Raw genomic sequence first — 17,047 nt, forward strand, 5'->3', positions numbered from 1 at the left:
AATTAATCAAAATATTCGACGGCCAACCCTTGCTTGCGTGTATCTTCACTCTCCATCTTATCATCCTGACTCCAAATTCTGCGGTCTTGACAAAAGAAAGTGGAAGAGTCGAATTTCCAAATCGACTGCTGACAGAAGCCGCCGTATGCGGCTCTCATTTCCTGTATTCTCAGCGCGTGGCATAGTACTGACAGGCAGCATTTATGAAGTATCCACACACGTCTGTCGATAAAAGTCTTCGGAAGCCGTGGACGAAATTCTGGGTCCATGGTCAACTCGCGGCATAGAGTTTGTGGGCTTGTTAAAGGGCTTTCAGAGCTCTTCATCGTCGCCAGCTGTCGACTCTTTGACCAACGGCCCTCCGAACTGCAGGCCAGAAGCAGTTGAACTAGCCGCAGTCGGTTGAGATGGTCCCGAAGTCCCGAGAACCTCGCCGATAGCGTTCGAAAACGTGGACGTGCTACCCCCTAATCGGCTTTTGATGTCATCGTCAAAGTCCGCAATGCTAGCCCGATGTCGCTTCATCGGACTGCCGACCATGAAACTCTCATCGTCCTTTTGAACGTCCAGGCTGCTGCTCAAACCCATGGACCCCGTATTCGTGCCTGCAGGTGACGTACCAAGCTCAACAGCGCCAGCTTTGGGTGTCGAATTACCCGAAGTGCTACCAGATTTCGAGCTCTTGCGAGGTTCTGTTATACCGTTGCTATTCAGCGGTTCCGCCGAATGCTGTCGCTTGAGCTGATGATACCTTAGCCCATGCCGGATTTTCAACGGCGAAGGGTCTCTTACCTTCATTTTACGGATGCCCTCTGCAACCTGACCTGTCCGCTCAGCATCTTCTGGACTCAGCATGCTCGGATCTCTCTTTGCATCTGCATCATTGATGTCCTCCATCTTGCCAATGATGCCAGCACCGTCATCGTCGCTCTCGCTTTCCATCTCATCATCGCTTGTTCCTTTACCCTTTCGACTCCGTCGACGTTCTGAGTCGCGGAAGTTTGAGAAGCCGGCAGTACCTTCTTTCTTCAGGGGCCCAAGTTTGGGAAGCTCTGCCGCGATGCTACGTCTCTTCGTGCTGACCGCTGCCTTATCAGTTTTGGGTCCAGACAGGATGCCCATCTTCTGTAACTGGCGTTCTCCCCGATAAAGGAATGTAAAGACAGCATATGGTTTATCGGTAGGGTCAATACCAGTCACCGTCTGTGTTGAGATGGTTTTGGGGTCCAGGGTCTTGGGTTTGGCAAAGCTGGTAGTGTGGTCGACATCGGCTCGGTTCTTGCCTTCACCATTACCAGCGCCTTCTCCGACGTCTGAGCCTTCTGAGTCATCGTGGGCATCGAATTGAGGTGAATATTCTCCGCGTTTGATCTCTCCAGAAGCCAACACTCGGAACAAGGCAACCTTGATCTGCCCAGCTGCTTCTGGTATCGGGTCATCATCGTCTTCTGAGGAACCGCTCTCGCTTACCGAGCCCTCGTCATCGGAAACGTCCTTCAATTCTCCATCTTCGCCATAGCGCATGGTGTTCTTTCTTTTGTCCTTCTTTGAGAGTCCATTGGTGTCATCATCGCTCCCGGTGGTTTCCTTCCGCTTTCGTCGCCTTCTCTCCAGTTTCTGTCTGCGTCTTTCAATTGTTGCCGCGGCGTCCTTTCCATCGAGGTCCAGACCATTCAACCAGCGTTCGAGACCGACTTCACGGAACAAAAACTCGCGTTCTGCTAGTCCACCTCCCTCTTTCTCAGGAACACTGACCCATCGGGAATTCACCCACGTCTCTTCGCCCTTTCTGAGTAGTGTTGCAACCTCCTCTTTGGCTCGGCCATCAAAGTAAATGTAGGCGGCAATAGTTTCGTTGGGGGAGGTTGTCAAGGGGACATAAGGCCCAACTGAACTTGTGTATTTTCCTCGTTCGCTTGTGTGACCTGGAAGGCCCCCAACAAGTTTGGGTTTCGGATTCGGAACATCTGGTGTTGCCTTTGGGGTGGAGTAAGGTACTTCCTGACCAGGGGTGAGGAGGGTGATAGAGATGGCAAAGGTCGATTGCTCGGGTTTTCCCGTCAGAGAGTCGGCAGGGATTTGTGCAGGTGGAACGGGAATGTAGGCACTGATTCTTGAGAGACGAGAGGTTCTCTGTACAGAGTATTCTGGCAAAGGCCCTGTGGGAGTGTGTATGCTCACAGCAAGACCTTTAAAGCAGGGCATGGTGGCTGTCAGAAATTTGAAGGCTCCTTAAGGGAAAGTTGATTCTCCGCTCTCTGCGCGCAGAGATGGCGGAGAACAAATCTCCGATATGATTCGTGAGGCAACAACCCGCGCTGTGTGAATCTTGAATCCAACTTTTCCCGAATTGGAGATGCTACAGTTACCAAAGCGTCAACTCCACCGCCAAATGAGATCTCATGTGCATTCAGCGAGCCGGGGAATAGGAGGGACTGCCTGCTCCGCAGACTCGGCAAGGAACGGTGAGCTATCGGGGGAATGGCGCACGCGATGGAGGAGGACGGTCCTCAAATGAGTGGCAGGGTTGATTTGAACAAAGATGAACAAGGAGTTTGGACGGAAGTAATGAAAATGTCCAGATTGACAACGTGGATGAAGAGAGAATTGTCCAACTTAATTTACTCTTGGACCGAGTTCATAGAGGCTCCGTCAACTGCAGTGACTTCTTTGACGAGGCAGAAATGCCAAGATATCACTAAGCCTTATCCGGATAGACCCAGCCTGATCAAGCTGCGGAGAGACGAGGCTGTATCCGTTGACCCTCTCGCGAGAGTACGGAGTAGTCACAACTATACCAGGAGGAGAAAACAGAAGCCGTCCAATAATATGACTGATTCCATAACGGGCTTCAGACACAGCTTTTGCCTGCTCTCTTTCGCTAGGCTTGCAATGCTTGTTGAGTGGCTACGTCTTTGGACACTGAAGCAGATCACACTGCGCCTCTGGTATCAATCTAGCATTCTTATTCTTGGTCTCGTTCACGTTTACACAGCCATTTACACACCCCCCAAAAAACCAGGACATCCATGACAGAGAAATGATACCTTTGGATGTCTGCAGTCTAAATGCCGATGGATGTTGACGGCTGTGAAGCAGAGTCATGAACTCGTCTCCACTGGCTGTCGCCTTTGAGCAAACTTTTCAAACGTGCAAAACCAGGGAACTTACATTTTGGCAAGAAAACTGAAGCATCCGTCCCAAGTGTCCACTGAAACCCATGACCATGCTTGTAATCCGCTTTTGGCTTTCTCAGAGGTGGATGAGACTCATCAACCGTTACCGTTTGCCCTAGCTCCTACTCTATCTGGCCACGATACTTTTTGGGTCACTCACCTTCCCCTGGTTCTCACTTAGCTTACCAAGCCAGCCTTGACTGTGCGCACAATCTACAAGAAGGGTGTAAGGTGTGGTGCGAACTGTACATCAACAAAGTCGAGAGTGGTGTGAGGATGTCGACCTGCAGCATCAGCCAGCCAATCATCAGCCCTGGTTGACTGATCGGAGAAATAATGATGGTCCTGGTGGCCCCAAAGGGCAAGGAATAGCGATGACGTATCGCATGCAAGTGTTTCGTTAATGGCGGATTTGCTAGGAAATTATTGCCCCGCGATCATTTCCTCGTGGCTTCATCTTCCAGCGGTTGCGGTTGAAGGGATCTACAATTCAACAGAATTTTCTCCCGGCCAGCTGGCTGAGTTTTACCAAGTTTCCTTCCTGTTATATTTTGTCTAACTGTTTACCAACTCTCAAAGCCATACCCTTCCTCTTCAGCCTCACAAGCCGTCAAGCATTTCACCATGGGAAACGTGAAAGAAGTCCAGTTTAAATCCTTCACCGACCAGAAGTAAGCTCGAGACTAACACCTCATCGGTGACGACTGTCTTCTAACTCTTCTGTCCGCAGGCCTGGTACCTCAGGGCTTCGCAAGAAGGTCACCGTCTTCCAACAGCCACATTACAGCGAATCCTTCGTCACCTCGATCCTCCTGTCCATTCCTGAAGGCGCAGACGGTGCCTTTCTTGTCATTGGTGGCGATGGTCGATACTGGAATCCCGAAGTGGTGCAGCTGATTGCAAAGATTGGTGCTGCATACGGTGTGAAGAAGCTTCTGATCGGTCAGAATGGTATTCTCAGTACTCCCGCTGCCAGCCATATCATTCGCATCAGAAAGGCCACGGGTGGTATCCTTCTCACCGCCAGTCACAATCCAGGTGGTAAGTCAAGACATGTCGGGTAGTGTCAAAACTAGGTCTAACAGTGCCACAGGTCCCAAACAAGACTTCGGCATGAAGTACAACCTCTCCAACGGTGCCCCAGCCCCCGAATCCGTGACAAACAAGATCTTCGAGAAGTCAAAGTCCCTTACCTCATATAAAATAGCAGACATCCCAGAAGTGGATCTGTCGACGATTGGCACCAAGAAGTATGGCAATCTCGAAGTTGAGATTATCGACTCTGTAGCGGACTACATGGCCATGCTGAAGGACATTTTCGACTTTGACCTCATCCGATCCTTCTTCAAGTCTCAACCCGACTTCAAAGTTCTCTTCGATGGTCTCTCTGGGGTCACTGGTCCTTACGGGGTGGCCATATTCCAAGGGGAGCTCGGTTTGGGACCTGAAAGCACTCAGAATTGCCAACCCAGCCCCGACTTCAACGGCGGTCATCCAGATCCCAACCTGACGTACGCCCATTCTCTGGTCGAAAGAGTTGACAAGGAGGGCATCCACTTTGGCGCTGCTTCGGATGGGGACGGCGATAGAAACATGATTTATGGCAAGAATGCTTTCGTCTCGCCCGGAGACTCCTTGGCCATTATCGCCCACTATGCTCAGAAGTATATCCCTTATTTCAAGAAGCAGGGTGTTTATGGTCTAGCGAGATCGTTCCCCACGTCGGCGGCGCTTGATCTTGTGGCCAAGAAGCAGAATTTGAGCCTCTATGTCGTTCCCACGGGATGGAAGTTTTTCTGCGCCCTCTTCGATACCAATAAGATGTCAATCTGCGGTGAAGAGTCCTTCGGAACTGGCTCAAATCACATCCGAGAAAAGGACGGCTTGTGGGCCATCACTGCTTGGCTCAACATCATTGCTGGGGTGGGGAAAGATACTGGCAAGTTCCCATCTATTGCAGAGATCCAAAAGCAGTTCTGGCATGAATATGGCCGCGTGTATTTCACTCGGTACGACTACGAGAATGTGAGCAGTGACGGAGCCAACGACATGGTGAAGTATCTCAAAGAAAAGATCGGAAAGTCCGACACGGTCGGTTCAGAGGTCTCAGGCCGCAAGATCCTGGAAGCCGACGATTTCTCATACACCGATCTCGACGGTTCGGTGTCGAAGAACCAAGGTATCTATTTCAAATTCGACGACGGCACAAGAGTCGTTGTTCGATTATCGGGTACGGGCAGCAGCGGTGCCACCATCCGCCTCTACGTCGAGAAACTCGAGGAGGACAAGAGCAAGCTTGGCGAGGACACACAGGACTATCTCAAGGGCTCGGTCGGACTCGCCATTGACCTGCTGCAACTCCAGAAATTCATTGGCAGAACCGAACCGGATGTCAAGACCTAATTCATCTGTTGTTGACATGTGGCAGTGACTCGCACGGGTGGCCACCACGGAAGATTCTGGGAAGAAGAGGGTTTCATCTTCCACAAGCGGTTGTCTTTGCAATCTTGATAGCTTTCAAAGGTCGACAAAATGACCAATCAACACAGATAGACCGCAGATGTCCGTTGAAATAGCACTGTTGAATTTTTGAAACCCGGCCCTCAGATTCTAGGTTCGTCAGCGTCAAGACGCGATGACCTTGGCTTCTTGGTGTTTTAATGCGCCAAAGTTGATATGCTCCCCTCGAGCAGTGTGTTGCGGTCAGTTATGCTTTTTGTTTATTGAACTACTGTGTGTAAAGAACTCCATATGCAGCAGCAACAGAAACCTGGTCAAGCGCGGCATCTCGCACAGTAGACGAGTCCTGAGACACTCTCCGTGAGCAAAACCTCGCTTGCTATACGAGGGCAAATGTCTCGCCTGTTTTCTCAGTCGGCAAAGTCTCGCTTTCCCTTCCAATCTCTTTCCCCCAACGCCTTCTGAGAGTCTGGCTCTTCGCCACCGTTTGCTGGAGGCTGAGGATTCGTTTGTGGGAAGAGAATGGCACGGATTGCTGCGTCGAACCAAGACCAGGACGCGCCATCTCGCAGAGGGTGATACAACGCTGTAACTCCATCTCTTTCCATCGAAGATTGTTCAACTTGTAACCACATGGGTGGACTAGACGGAGGTCCAAGATTGAGCGCTGGCAAAATGACCATTGGAGCGTGGGAGAGGCGGGGAACTGGGTGGTTTAAACACGCAGCCTTGCGATGAACTTTATGAACCATCTGAGAGCTGCGATGTGGTCAGTTTCCTGTGTGTGTCAATCGGGAATGGAGAAGAGTGGCTCACTCACTCACTCACCCACCTCCAAACGACTCGCGGCCGCTGGCATGTGCGTTGCGAACAAATGCATGGCGTATCTCCCATATCATCACTGCGACACCACTGCGACCATCCTCTTGGATTGAACTGTAGGGTCCGCCCAAAGTGTCCCCCCTACCTGCATCTTGGCAGTACGACACCGTCTCCTATACTGCACCACGTCCCCTCCCCATTCCTCCCGGATACAAGAGATCAAACCCCTTCTTCCGAGCCGTTTGTTACACTGCAAGTCCATCCGACATCGAGCAACGAAACTGGCCTTGGCGCTTTGATCGTGGCGTATAATATGGTCTTGACGAGGCGAACCTGTTTTCTGAGACGATAAAAGAATTTCAACCCATCCTTCAGTTCAACACCGGAATTCCCTCCAGAGACGTCAGCGCGCCATCTGAAAAAAAGTGCGGGAAGCAGAATGGGTTGCATGGACAGGTTGACAAGAACGGCAGATGCCTCGCAAAGATATCTCTCCCAGGACCTTGATTCCTCGTACATGAGCGTGGTCCTCGTCATCTGCTTCCTCATCTCAGGTCTCATTGACAGTGTGGCATTCAACACGTGGAATTGTTTCGTCAACATGCAAACCGGTATGTTGCCTCTTGAAAATTCTCACCTCAAACATGCGCTCGATCACCATCTTTGACTTGTAACACTTTAGGAAACACCGTCTTCGCCGCCCTCGGACTGGGTGGCCAGCCACAAGCCAGTCACAAGCAGCAGTATTACAAGTCCCTGACGTCCATTGCAGCATTTTGCTTGGGTGCGCTCTTCTTCAATGGCCTGCATCGCTATCCTGCAGGCGCTGGCCAATCAACATTGTCCCGGAGAAGAGTCAATCTCATCGTGTCATTCTTTACCCAGACCGTGTTCATTGTCATTGCCGCAAGTTTGGTCTCCACGAACGAAGTGTCAAATCAACCATTCGTCGCTGGCACCTTCTCTTCCGGGAACGACGAGATACCTTCGTCCATGATCAATTTCTTGGATCTGTGTCCCATCGCCTTGATCTCCTTCCAGGCAGCCGGGCAAGTCACCCTGTCGAGAATGCTCTCCGTGGTCGAGCTGCCGACAATCGTTCTGAGTGCCTTGTACCACGACGTTTGCGCGGACCTGTACAACATCCGGGATTCCTGGAGGAAGAGCTCCAGTCTGTGGGAGTTTGTGGTGGTGAGCGAGAGAAAGCAGGAGAGACGAGCGGCGTGCATCGTGGCACTTTTCCTCGGCGGAATCCTTGGTGGTGAGATGTACAAATCATCGGCCGGAATGGGCGGAGCACTGTGGCTTGCAGCTGGCTTGAAACTCGGCATCTTTATCGGGTGGTTTTTCTGGAAGGGACAGAAGGGGGACGACGATGACTGTCGCGGCGATCAACTACCGCGGTGAACACGGTGTCAAGAAATCAGGCGAGCCCGGGGAATATCAGCAAGCACTCCACCGACATCCTTCAATAATGACGGCTCTGCAGTCGGAGAAAAGTCAGGATGAGCATCTGCTGCGCCAGTCAACAAGGACATGAAGACATGGCCACAGCCTCGACCTGCCATTTTCTCTGTGCTCGCATCGGTCTTTGGAAAGAGACACTCCAAACGGCGTAGTCAGGCGTGGAAGACACAATCTCAAGGAGACGATTGTCACTTTCGGTCCCCTCGAGTCACCACATTCGTGCAAAATCTGCCCCCATTCCGGAATGCCTCAATAGTGAAGACTGCTCTTCGCACATAGTTAGAGAAAGACTCCCACCTAGATTTAGACTGAATTTGCGTCGTCGGCGTCGATGGAAGAGACCGCGCAAGAAGTGAGGTGTCAAGGTCATGCTCTCCTGTTTTCCCTCCATTATCTTGTTCCCATCATGGCGTCTCGCCACGGTGAATGTGCCGACCATGAAGACAGCGTAAAGCCTTTGACTGAGCATGCGCACCCACAATCGCTGTAAGCACCGTACCGAATACTTTTCTAATTCCCACCGCCCGCATTGCCTGCTCGTTAGTTTCTGCGCGCGCTAGCTGACATTCGTTTGATCAGTGACGCAAAGATGCAGAGATATCTGTGAAAGATTGAGTCCCCAAACGCCGGAACTGGTTCTGGAATGACCATTCAATCTCAATACTAAAGGAAAGAAAAGGTGGAGGAATCGCGGGAAGGAGAAAAGGATAGATCGTAAGGGCGATATTTTGTGTGACTGGAAGGTCGGAACTTTTTTTTTTTTTTGGCAAGGAATCTCATGACGGGGCGTGGAGCTACCATTGTCACTTTTTTTTCTCTCTCTCTCCTGGGGTTTCAGACATGCGAGGGACTCTTAAACAGCCGCCCGCCCTTCCACACATGCGTGATGTTCTTTGGCTCTTTGAACACGTCCATGTTCTCCAGAGGATTCATGTTCAAGGCGATCAGGTCGGCGTCGTACCCGACTTCGATCCTACCGCTCTTAGGCGCCATGCCTAGAGATCCGAGCACTTCGGGCCCCATGGCCGTTGCGGCTTCAATGGCCGCCAAGGGCTCCATGCCGCCGTCGCTGACCGCGTAGGAGAGTTCGCCGCCGCTTCGGCCGTGCGCCAGTGGGTGCGTTGCGGGCGTGCTGATGCCCAGGTCGGTACCCAAGGCGATCTTGACGCCGGACTGCACAGCCAGACGATACGCGGTACGGTGGTACTTCGCCGTCTCCAGCATCTTCCGGTACGATTCCGGCGACATGAGCTCCGGATGGTCGACGCCGACTTTGACGATCGTCCGCGTCGGCACGTACACGGCCTCTCGCTCCTTCATGAGCTCGATGCACTCCTCGTCCATGTACGTTCCGTGCTCGATACTGTGGACGCCCGCGTACAATGCGGCCATAATTCCGGCCTTGCCGTGGCAGTGCGCGCCCACGACACGCCCTGCACGCCTGGCCTCTTCCACAATAACTTTCAACTCGTCGAGTGAGAACTGTTGGCGCATAGGGTCGTCGGCAATGCTCAGCACGCCGCCGCTCGCGAAAACCTTGATGCATTTGGCGCCTCGTCGAACTAGCAGCCGGACGGCGCGTCGACACTCGTCGATGCCGTCGGCGATGATCATCGGTCCTGTACCTGGGGACAATCCGTTCGCTTGAGTATCCCTCACTCCAAAGAGAGAGCCGACGAATCCCCAGGGTAGGTCAAAAACGTCTCCGTGTCCTGCAGTCTGGGATATCGCAGCTCCTGAAGAGTATATATTTGGTCCGACGAGGGTGCCTTCTTCGATCGCCTTGGAGACTTCAAGCCCGTAGCCAGCAAGTTCGCGCACGGAGGTGAACCCGCTCATTAAAATGTCGTGTACATTACGGGCAATTCTGGCGCCAGCAAGAGCCGTCGACTGGGTGGCAATCTCGGAGAAGTTGAATGTCTTGCTGCCCAGGAGGTGGATGTGACAATCCCACAGACCGGGCATCAGGACCGGGACGAACGTGGTCGGAAGGTTTTTGAAGGGTGGCGGCACTGATGCCGTGGGTTGGATCGAGGTTATGGTCCCGTCTTGTACAATCACAGACATATTGTGCTGGGGCTTGCCACGTCCGGGGATCAGAAATGAGGTGCTGATCAGGCGCGTGGACCCAGAGGAGAGGTCGGAGAGGTTGGCTGAAAGTGACGGTGGGATAGAAGCATGGCTTGCTGTGGGATGAGATGGGGCTTCTGGGCGTTCTTCGCTTGCCCTACTTGAAGCGCGGTTGATTTCATGGCCACTACCTTGTGATAGATGAGAGGTTGAACCTCCCAAAGGTATGGGCTTGCGACGGGTCATGATGCGAGGAGCTCAAGGGAGAACGCCCGTTGCCCGAGTTTGGGATCGAAAATGATGGCAAATATTGGTCTTTATCATGCAGTAATAGTCAAGCAAAAATAAGTGCCTCGCTCCAGGTCAAGACTGTTCTCTGTACAAGTGCCGGTGTGTTTGATCGCACCTGCGATGGCCCAGTGCGACGGTCACGAACCTAACGTATTGGAATGTTGCCGACACGACAATAGCAGATGTGCAAACGTGAAGGATGCGCTGACTCAAGTTCATGAGATGATGGAGGATCAGATTACCCTCTTCAATGCACGCTAAGTGTTGATTAATCCAAGAGAGCTTCGGTCGAGGTACCGTTGGTGTCGTTGTCGAAGGATGAGATCAAGCTCGAATTAGGACTAGCTTAAATAGTGCGCAGGTCCATTTACCACTCTGTCATTGGCTGAGACGCTGGATCATTATTCCGTTCCGTCGTGCATCACCACGAAGAAAAGCCAGAAAGCCTATGCGTCTATTAACGTATTTAGCCCTTCATCTTCGAGAAGGCGCCGAAGCTCTTCTTGATACCCCTCTTCTTCTACAACTTTAGTTTTCGCAATTTGGTCGACCTCCTCTTGCCATAGGGTCGATATCCGCTTCAAGTCGGCTACCAATTCTTTGCCAGTGGAGAATTTTGAAAGAAGATGATCCTCAAATATGAAGGGCCAGGCATTAAGAGATCTTATGCAGGCCCCAAACCACACTCGTTTTGACAACCAAGAGTCTCTCATTGTCTTTGTGATCTGGATGTCATGCTCATGCCGTAAATTCTTAGCTTCCTCATCCATGATCCCTAAGAAAATCTGTCGCGCCTCATCAAATTTGTCGTAACGTTCGTCGATGGTATCATCAGCACTGCAGTTCGTAGGCCAGTATGGTACTGACAACATTTCCGCTGCGAGAGCGCAGATCCACTCAAGATCGATCAAGCAAGTGATATTCCAGTCGTCGTCCACGAAGATATTGCTTTGATGGAAGTCGGTTAGTCGGAGGATGAATGGACCACTTCGTCGACTACCACTTATAAAATGATGCGACACAGCTCGAAGTAGTGTCCTGATGGCCATCCGTTCGCGAGCGTCGTCCTCATCCCGGACCGCATGAGAATCATGAAGTAAGTGGCTGTCATGCAGCGTAAGCATATCCGAAACAAAACTGTCCGTATTCTGATATACCTGGAAAGGCTGGATCGTTCGCGGAGTACCGCTGTGCTCGAATATCATCGTAGTACATAGAAGAGGCCGGTTCGTGAGAGTAATAGTATAATCACTTGGGTTGAAAACGAAGGAACCAATAGATGGTTGTGGGAGACGTGCGAGAGAAAGGATAATGCGTGACATGCCTTCTTGTTGGTATTCAATGCTTACCGACATACGTGCACGATCTACTATGTACGCTTCACATGTTTGACTTTACTACCTTGGTGAATCCGAGGTTCAGATCTTCTAGATACATTTGCCACACGTCGTGGACATCGCACTCCTGCCAGTTATTAATGATGTGGAAACATTGATGGACCAAAAAATACGAAAGTCGGTCAAGGCGAAAACTTCCATACGAACCAAGGTTAGCGTCTATGTCTATTTCTAACCAGATACAGCCCTTCTCAGCGTCAACGGTCGGCCTGGTTTTACAACGGTGCAACTTGAATAACCCATTCACCTATTCAGCAGAGCAGGTCCGGGATGTCGATATCTCCGCGCCCACTTCTTGCTGCGAAGCCAAAGGTGAAAGTTGTTTCTCAACCTTCCAATATCGCCGTGTTCAACTCCGTTGCTCGATGGACGTGCCGACAACCACTCCGTCGATTGAGCCCTATATAAGGGGTCTGGCATGCTCTGAGATGAAGAATGACCCAAGCATGAAAACTTGCCTTGGTAGAGGTTGAATCATGCGTTCCTTACTTGATTTGTCCGTTTGTGCTCTGCTGTTTGGTCTTTCCACAGCACTCCCGGCCACGTCCCTTGCAGTGTCCTCTACACAAGATACGTTCTACACTGCTCCTACCAACTATGAATCCGCCGCTCCAGGAACAATCTTGCGGGTGCGGGAGGCAACAGGCAATCTAACATCGATCTACAATTTCAGTTCATCGGTGCACAATATCCTCTTTCGCACCACCGATGCACAATATCAGCCATCCTGGGCAGTGACAACTTTATTCGTGCCGTTAAATTTCAACAACAGCTCCCAAAGCGACGCCTTCCTATCTTACCAAATTCCATACAACACGGCGGACGTGAACCACAGTCCCAGCTACGTGCTTGGATCCGAGCTGGCAACAGGCCTAGTCCTTTCGGACATCAACTCTGCACTCAGTCATGGCTGGTTCGTCAATGTACCCGATTTTGAAGGTCCCTTGGCATCGTTTGGGTCAGGAGTTGCAGAAGGACACGCCACGCTTGATTCAGTTCGAGCCGTGCTGTCTTCAGGATTTGGTCTTTCTCCCAGTGCACGATATGCCATGTGGGGGTACTCAGGAGGATCGATCGCGAGCGAATGGGCAGCAGAGCTTCAAGTCCAATATGCCCCGGAACTCAACTTCAGCGGCGTCGCACTGGGTGGTCTGGTCCCGAACGGCACGAGCATTCTACACACCATTGACGGGACGCCGGCGGCAGGATTGATCCCTTCGTTTCTCCTCGGCGTGGTGAAACAGTATCCTGCAGCGTACCAGGCCTTGACCAGCAACCTGAGACTCTCGGGCCCTCACAATGCAACAGGGTTCTTGGCTGTTCAAAACATGTCGTATCTGGAAGCGGCAGTCGCCTTCATGAACCAGAGCATCCTCGCCGACTATTTTGTCAATGGCACGGCTTTCCTCCAGCAGCCGGTCGTCCAGAGGGCATTCAACGTCGATGGTCTGATAGGCTATCATGGTGTCCCGCAAATGCCAACGTTTATCTACAAGGCAATTCAGGACGAATACAGCCTGATCAGTGATACCGACGCTCTTGTCTCTAGATACTGTGGCGCAGGGGCCAATATCTTATACCAGAGAAATAGAGCAGGTAATCACCTCGACGAAGAGACAAACGGAGATGGACGGGCTTTCGACTGGTTGAAAGCAGCATTGAATGGGACGCTCACGATGCAGCTAGGATGCACGGTTCAGAATGTGACGGTCAATATCACCTCGCATGCGCCGTTTGCGCTGCCACCCTGATTACAGTAATGTCATTTAGGAGAGTACTCAATCTACAAGTACATTATAATGATAATTTAGTCCCACATTTTCTGGTCGAGTATTCCACGACTTTACTTGCATTGTTAGAAATGGCGCAGGGGGATGGCTAAGTGAGTCTCAAACTACAAGTGCCACCCCTTCGACAGAAAGGAAAGGCATGTTCGGCATTGGTGAGCGGCATGGGATGCTGGCGTTGTGGACAAAGACAGCGGAATTTCGTTTAACCCCTCGCTGGTTGACTCCCAGACGGAACTCGCCCCTGGCTGCCTGGTCAATCGGTCGCGAGACATTGTCTTTCCACTCCCGTCCTCGGTGCGGAAGGATTTTGGGCTATCCTTACCAGATTATACGGGTAGGGCGTCGACCAAAGGAGTGCCGTAACTGACGGAAAACGATGGAGGGGTGGGACCTCCAGATGGAATCGATATACCACCAACACACCCGAACAATAGTCACAGCGTTTTCCGCGGTGGTTTGTGGAGTATGGCACTTCGAAGGCTTTGTTGTGTGGACTTCCCCAATTGAGTGGCAACTATTGCTTGCAAAAATGATCCTTTGTCCGGCCTCTATTGTTGTAGTGGTGGTCGGGACCGTCGATCCTGAACGGGCGCATCCGAACCCGGACCTGAAGAAACATTGCCGGAAGCCCTATGAAGCTAAATGTTGACACTCGGGCTGTCCAGGGGTCAGTAAGGTGAGACGTCACCAGACGCGATCTACCTGAATCCCTTCCGTCTCCAGACACTTTCTCATGCCGAATGCTGTCAGCGGGGGAAAGGCAAACTCGAAAATTCTGTTGAGAAGCCAATGCAGGACCCTTTCGCTTGAGGACAGGGGGAACTGAGGGCCTCTTGAGGTCTCGACTCGGGCATTTAACAAGGTGTGGCAAAATCGGGACAGCATCTCAAGTCAGTAGCAGACCATTGGAGCTGAGACTGACTTCAACTCTGTTCAGGGCCATGATGATCGACGAGTATGCCGGTAAATCTCTCTTTGTCCAGACGATGCTGAGCACCTTTCTGGACATCTCGATCCATCCCCGGCAGATAGACTGGAGGGGGCGACGACGACGATCATCATGCTGGATCACGCAACAGTGAATATCCTCAAGTTAGTATATAGAGAAAACCGCCTAAAGTTGCACGGTAACGGAATGGCCCTCGATCATGGGAAAGTATCGCGATCAGATTCGGAAGGCAACATTTCGATAGACGCAATCGGGAGTCGCCGGGGCATTGGATGCGGTCTTGGCAGTGGCGGTAACGTGACATATGAAAAAACGGTGGAGCAATAAGACAGTGAGGGAAACATACGGTGGAGCATAGAGGCTGCGATTTGCCGCTGGGTCTTTTGCCACCTCGCATCGCACTCTTCATCGCGCCTCTATCGAGTTGTCATCTCCGAATCACGTAAATCTGATCAAGCAGAAATTTCCCACAAGACAAGTTGGGTGCCAGTGGTACCAGAGTCCAACCCATCGCCACGTCCGAATGGGGTCTAGCAACCTCGTGATCACCTATTTTGCACGCAACCAACAGACGCATCCTTCTTCGTGGACAAGTCAGAGTATGTCACTCAGGCTTGTCGCTGTTGTGCTCCTAGCGTCCTTGCCACCCTCAATGTTGACTCGTCAGGCAACGTGGCTCGAAATCTGTCAAACCAGTCAGCTCGAAACTCACCCGCAGCGAACCCAAAGGGGGGCACTGCTGCCTCACCAGAAAAGGGCGCTTGCCGACGTCCCCATGTATTCCTCCTACGTAATCTTGTGTCACCAGGCACTAAGAGTTGTTTGACACGCTCGATGCGAAGCTCGTATCACCACCAGTCAGCGTTCGCTCCAAATGGCATCCTGGTCAATCAATGCCTCAAGTGCAAAAGCTAGGACCCCTCGCCTGTGGGCTGGTCGAAGTTTGACTGCCCAACACCCATGCAAACAAGCCCTTTGGAAAAGACGGTTATCAATGGCGATCCTGAGACACGCGAAACGACCCTCTCGCTGCAAGCGTTCCACACCCTACGCACTCGAGAACAATTTCGGTAAGGCTCAAAGTGGGGACAACTGGTCTATCCTTTACTGGCGCTATTGGTTATTGTCTTCTACAAAGTACTCCTGATCTGCCATGTTCATTCATTCTTTGGAAGAGGTCACATGGACCCGTTGAGAGCGGAGCTCCATCCACCATTCACAGTCACCCATCTGTAAATTGTGTTGCGGATCACAATCCCCTTTGCCATTTTCGAATGGTGTAGGGAGACAATTGGGCCTGCCTTACCACTAGCACACCGTGGCGAATCAAAAGGTGTCAGATAACAATAAGTTAAAAGCCACAGAGAAGTCGGCTGCCGACAATTCCGCCGAGGCTGGCACTGCAGCGTGACCCAAGCCGTAGAGGCAAATTGGGTTCTGGTGCAAAGGGGCCAACTACACTACTGGGAGCCTGGACTCTGCTAGAGCCCTCTGTGTGTGTTTGGGCGTCCCGTGCTCTCGATCTCGACAGTCTCACCACGCTGTAACTCTCTTTCAATTTGCAAAAGTTGGTGGCTGAAAACAGACTCCGGCCATTGTTTAGCAGCTAGGGGCCCCCCTATCTGTGGAATGAGTGTGCAGCAAAACACCCTCAAGGGTGAATACCTACATAGAAACAAGTGGGCTCGAAAGTTATGTGGTCAACGCAGACTACGTAGCGCTGACCAGAATGCAGCCCTCGCCAGAGATAGTAATCTCCATCGTGAAGGGAGCCTTGTGTCCGGAGTAGGCGACAGAGTGTCCGCCGCCCGGATGAGTTGCAAATCTCAGAACGCTCATGGGGGCAATTGGGCAGGAATGAGGGAAGAGCACTGCATGATGCTTCTGCCGCTATTCCAGCACACCCCCTTCGCGCTGGGGTGGAGTCTGGTAGGCCGTGCGTGATTGGACGTTCAAAGTGATTGAGAGCAAGGGATGCAGTTGAGCAAGTTCGGACCGTCAGGGTGCGGTTAGTGCTGGGGAGGCAGGGCCAGTGTCCAGCATTGTTCAGCATTGCGACCTGCGTACTTTGCAGACCGACCAGGCCGCAGTTCCTTTTTGCCCTGCCATTTTCAGAGTCTGGGCTACTGAACCCGCCATCATCTGGCATCCAGGGACCCCTTCCTTGGTTGAAACACGAGCGAATGGCGATGGATGTCTGCCCAGGCCAGCACTAGCCCCCTTCCAACTCTTTCCAGGCGCGAGGCGCAAAAAAGCAACACACGATCCAAGCGTCTCTCACCGACCAGGCCACTCCCCGACCTGCCGATGGACGATCAAATTTTTTCATGGTTGCTCGTCTCATGTCCGATGCCGTCTGTGCTGGCGCCGGGAGCACCCAATCGCCATCCACCAAAGGCCCCCTCCAATGGTGTCAACCATTCCACACTTGACAGAGACGGTTTGACCAGGCTTGCCTCGATGAAGCAGAACACGGCAGGCTGGATGGGAGTCTGCGTCTACCTGGTCGTGGCGTCACACCTGAAATCTCTCACAGACGGCCATTGGTGTTAATTTTACAGCCAACACCCGGAAGAAGGCGGGCGGCGAATTTGGGTATGGCAACCCGAACACAGTGCCCTCGTG

General features: G+C 52.0%; 6 protein-coding genes across 6 annotated transcripts; 3 read left to right on the forward strand and 3 right to left on the reverse strand.

Moving 5' to 3' along the window:
- Window positions 1-312: 312 nt before the first annotated feature.
- Window positions 313-2,205, reverse strand: AYO20_06698 (hypothetical protein; the record flags this gene model as incomplete). The annotated part of the gene is made up of 1 exon (XM_022644987.1): window positions 313-2,205. One exon carries the CDS (start codon window positions 2,203-2,205, stop codon window positions 313-315), a length of 1,893 nt encoding a protein of 630 aa, XP_022499062.1.
- Window positions 2,206-3,800: 1,595 nt separating this feature from the next.
- AYO20_06699 (phosphoglucomutase) lies at window positions 3,801-5,579 on the forward strand (the record flags this gene model as incomplete). Its single annotated transcript, XM_022644988.1, has 3 exons — window positions 3,801-3,847; window positions 3,907-4,217; window positions 4,270-5,579. 3 exons carry the CDS (start codon window positions 3,801-3,803, stop codon window positions 5,577-5,579), a joined length of 1,668 nt encoding a protein of 555 aa, XP_022499063.1.
- A 1,318-nt stretch (window positions 5,580-6,897) lies between these two features.
- AYO20_06700 (hypothetical protein) lies at window positions 6,898-7,865 on the forward strand (the record flags this gene model as incomplete). The annotated part of the gene is made up of 2 exons (XM_022644989.1): window positions 6,898-7,069; window positions 7,141-7,865. The coding sequence occupies 2 exons, from the start codon at window positions 6,898-6,900 to the stop codon at window positions 7,863-7,865; spliced, it is 897 nt and encodes a 298-aa protein (XP_022499064.1).
- An 894-nt stretch (window positions 7,866-8,759) lies between these two features.
- On the reverse strand, window positions 8,760-9,992 carry AYO20_06701 (hypothetical protein; the record flags this gene model as incomplete). The annotated part of the gene is made up of 1 exon (XM_022644990.1): window positions 8,760-9,992. One exon carries the CDS (start codon window positions 9,990-9,992, stop codon window positions 8,760-8,762), a length of 1,233 nt encoding a protein of 410 aa, XP_022499065.1.
- A 740-nt stretch (window positions 9,993-10,732) lies between these two features.
- On the reverse strand, window positions 10,733-11,491 carry AYO20_06702 (hypothetical protein; the record flags this gene model as incomplete). Its single annotated transcript, XM_022644991.1, has 1 exon — window positions 10,733-11,491. The coding sequence occupies one exon, from the start codon at window positions 11,489-11,491 to the stop codon at window positions 10,733-10,735; it is 759 nt and encodes a 252-aa protein (XP_022499066.1).
- A 668-nt stretch (window positions 11,492-12,159) lies between these two features.
- Window positions 12,160-13,434, forward strand: AYO20_06703 (hypothetical protein; the record flags this gene model as incomplete). The annotated part of the gene is made up of 1 exon (XM_022644992.1): window positions 12,160-13,434. The coding sequence occupies one exon, from the start codon at window positions 12,160-12,162 to the stop codon at window positions 13,432-13,434; it is 1,275 nt and encodes a 424-aa protein (XP_022499067.1).
- Window positions 13,435-17,047: the final 3,613 nt, after the last annotated feature.

The sequence above is a fragment of the Fonsecaea nubica genome (genome assembly GCF_001646965.1).
Source record: "Fonsecaea nubica strain CBS 269.64 chromosome Unknown Scaff43, whole genome shotgun sequence".
Classification (NCBI taxonomy): Eukaryota; Fungi; Ascomycota; class Eurotiomycetes; order Chaetothyriales; family Herpotrichiellaceae; genus Fonsecaea; species Fonsecaea nubica.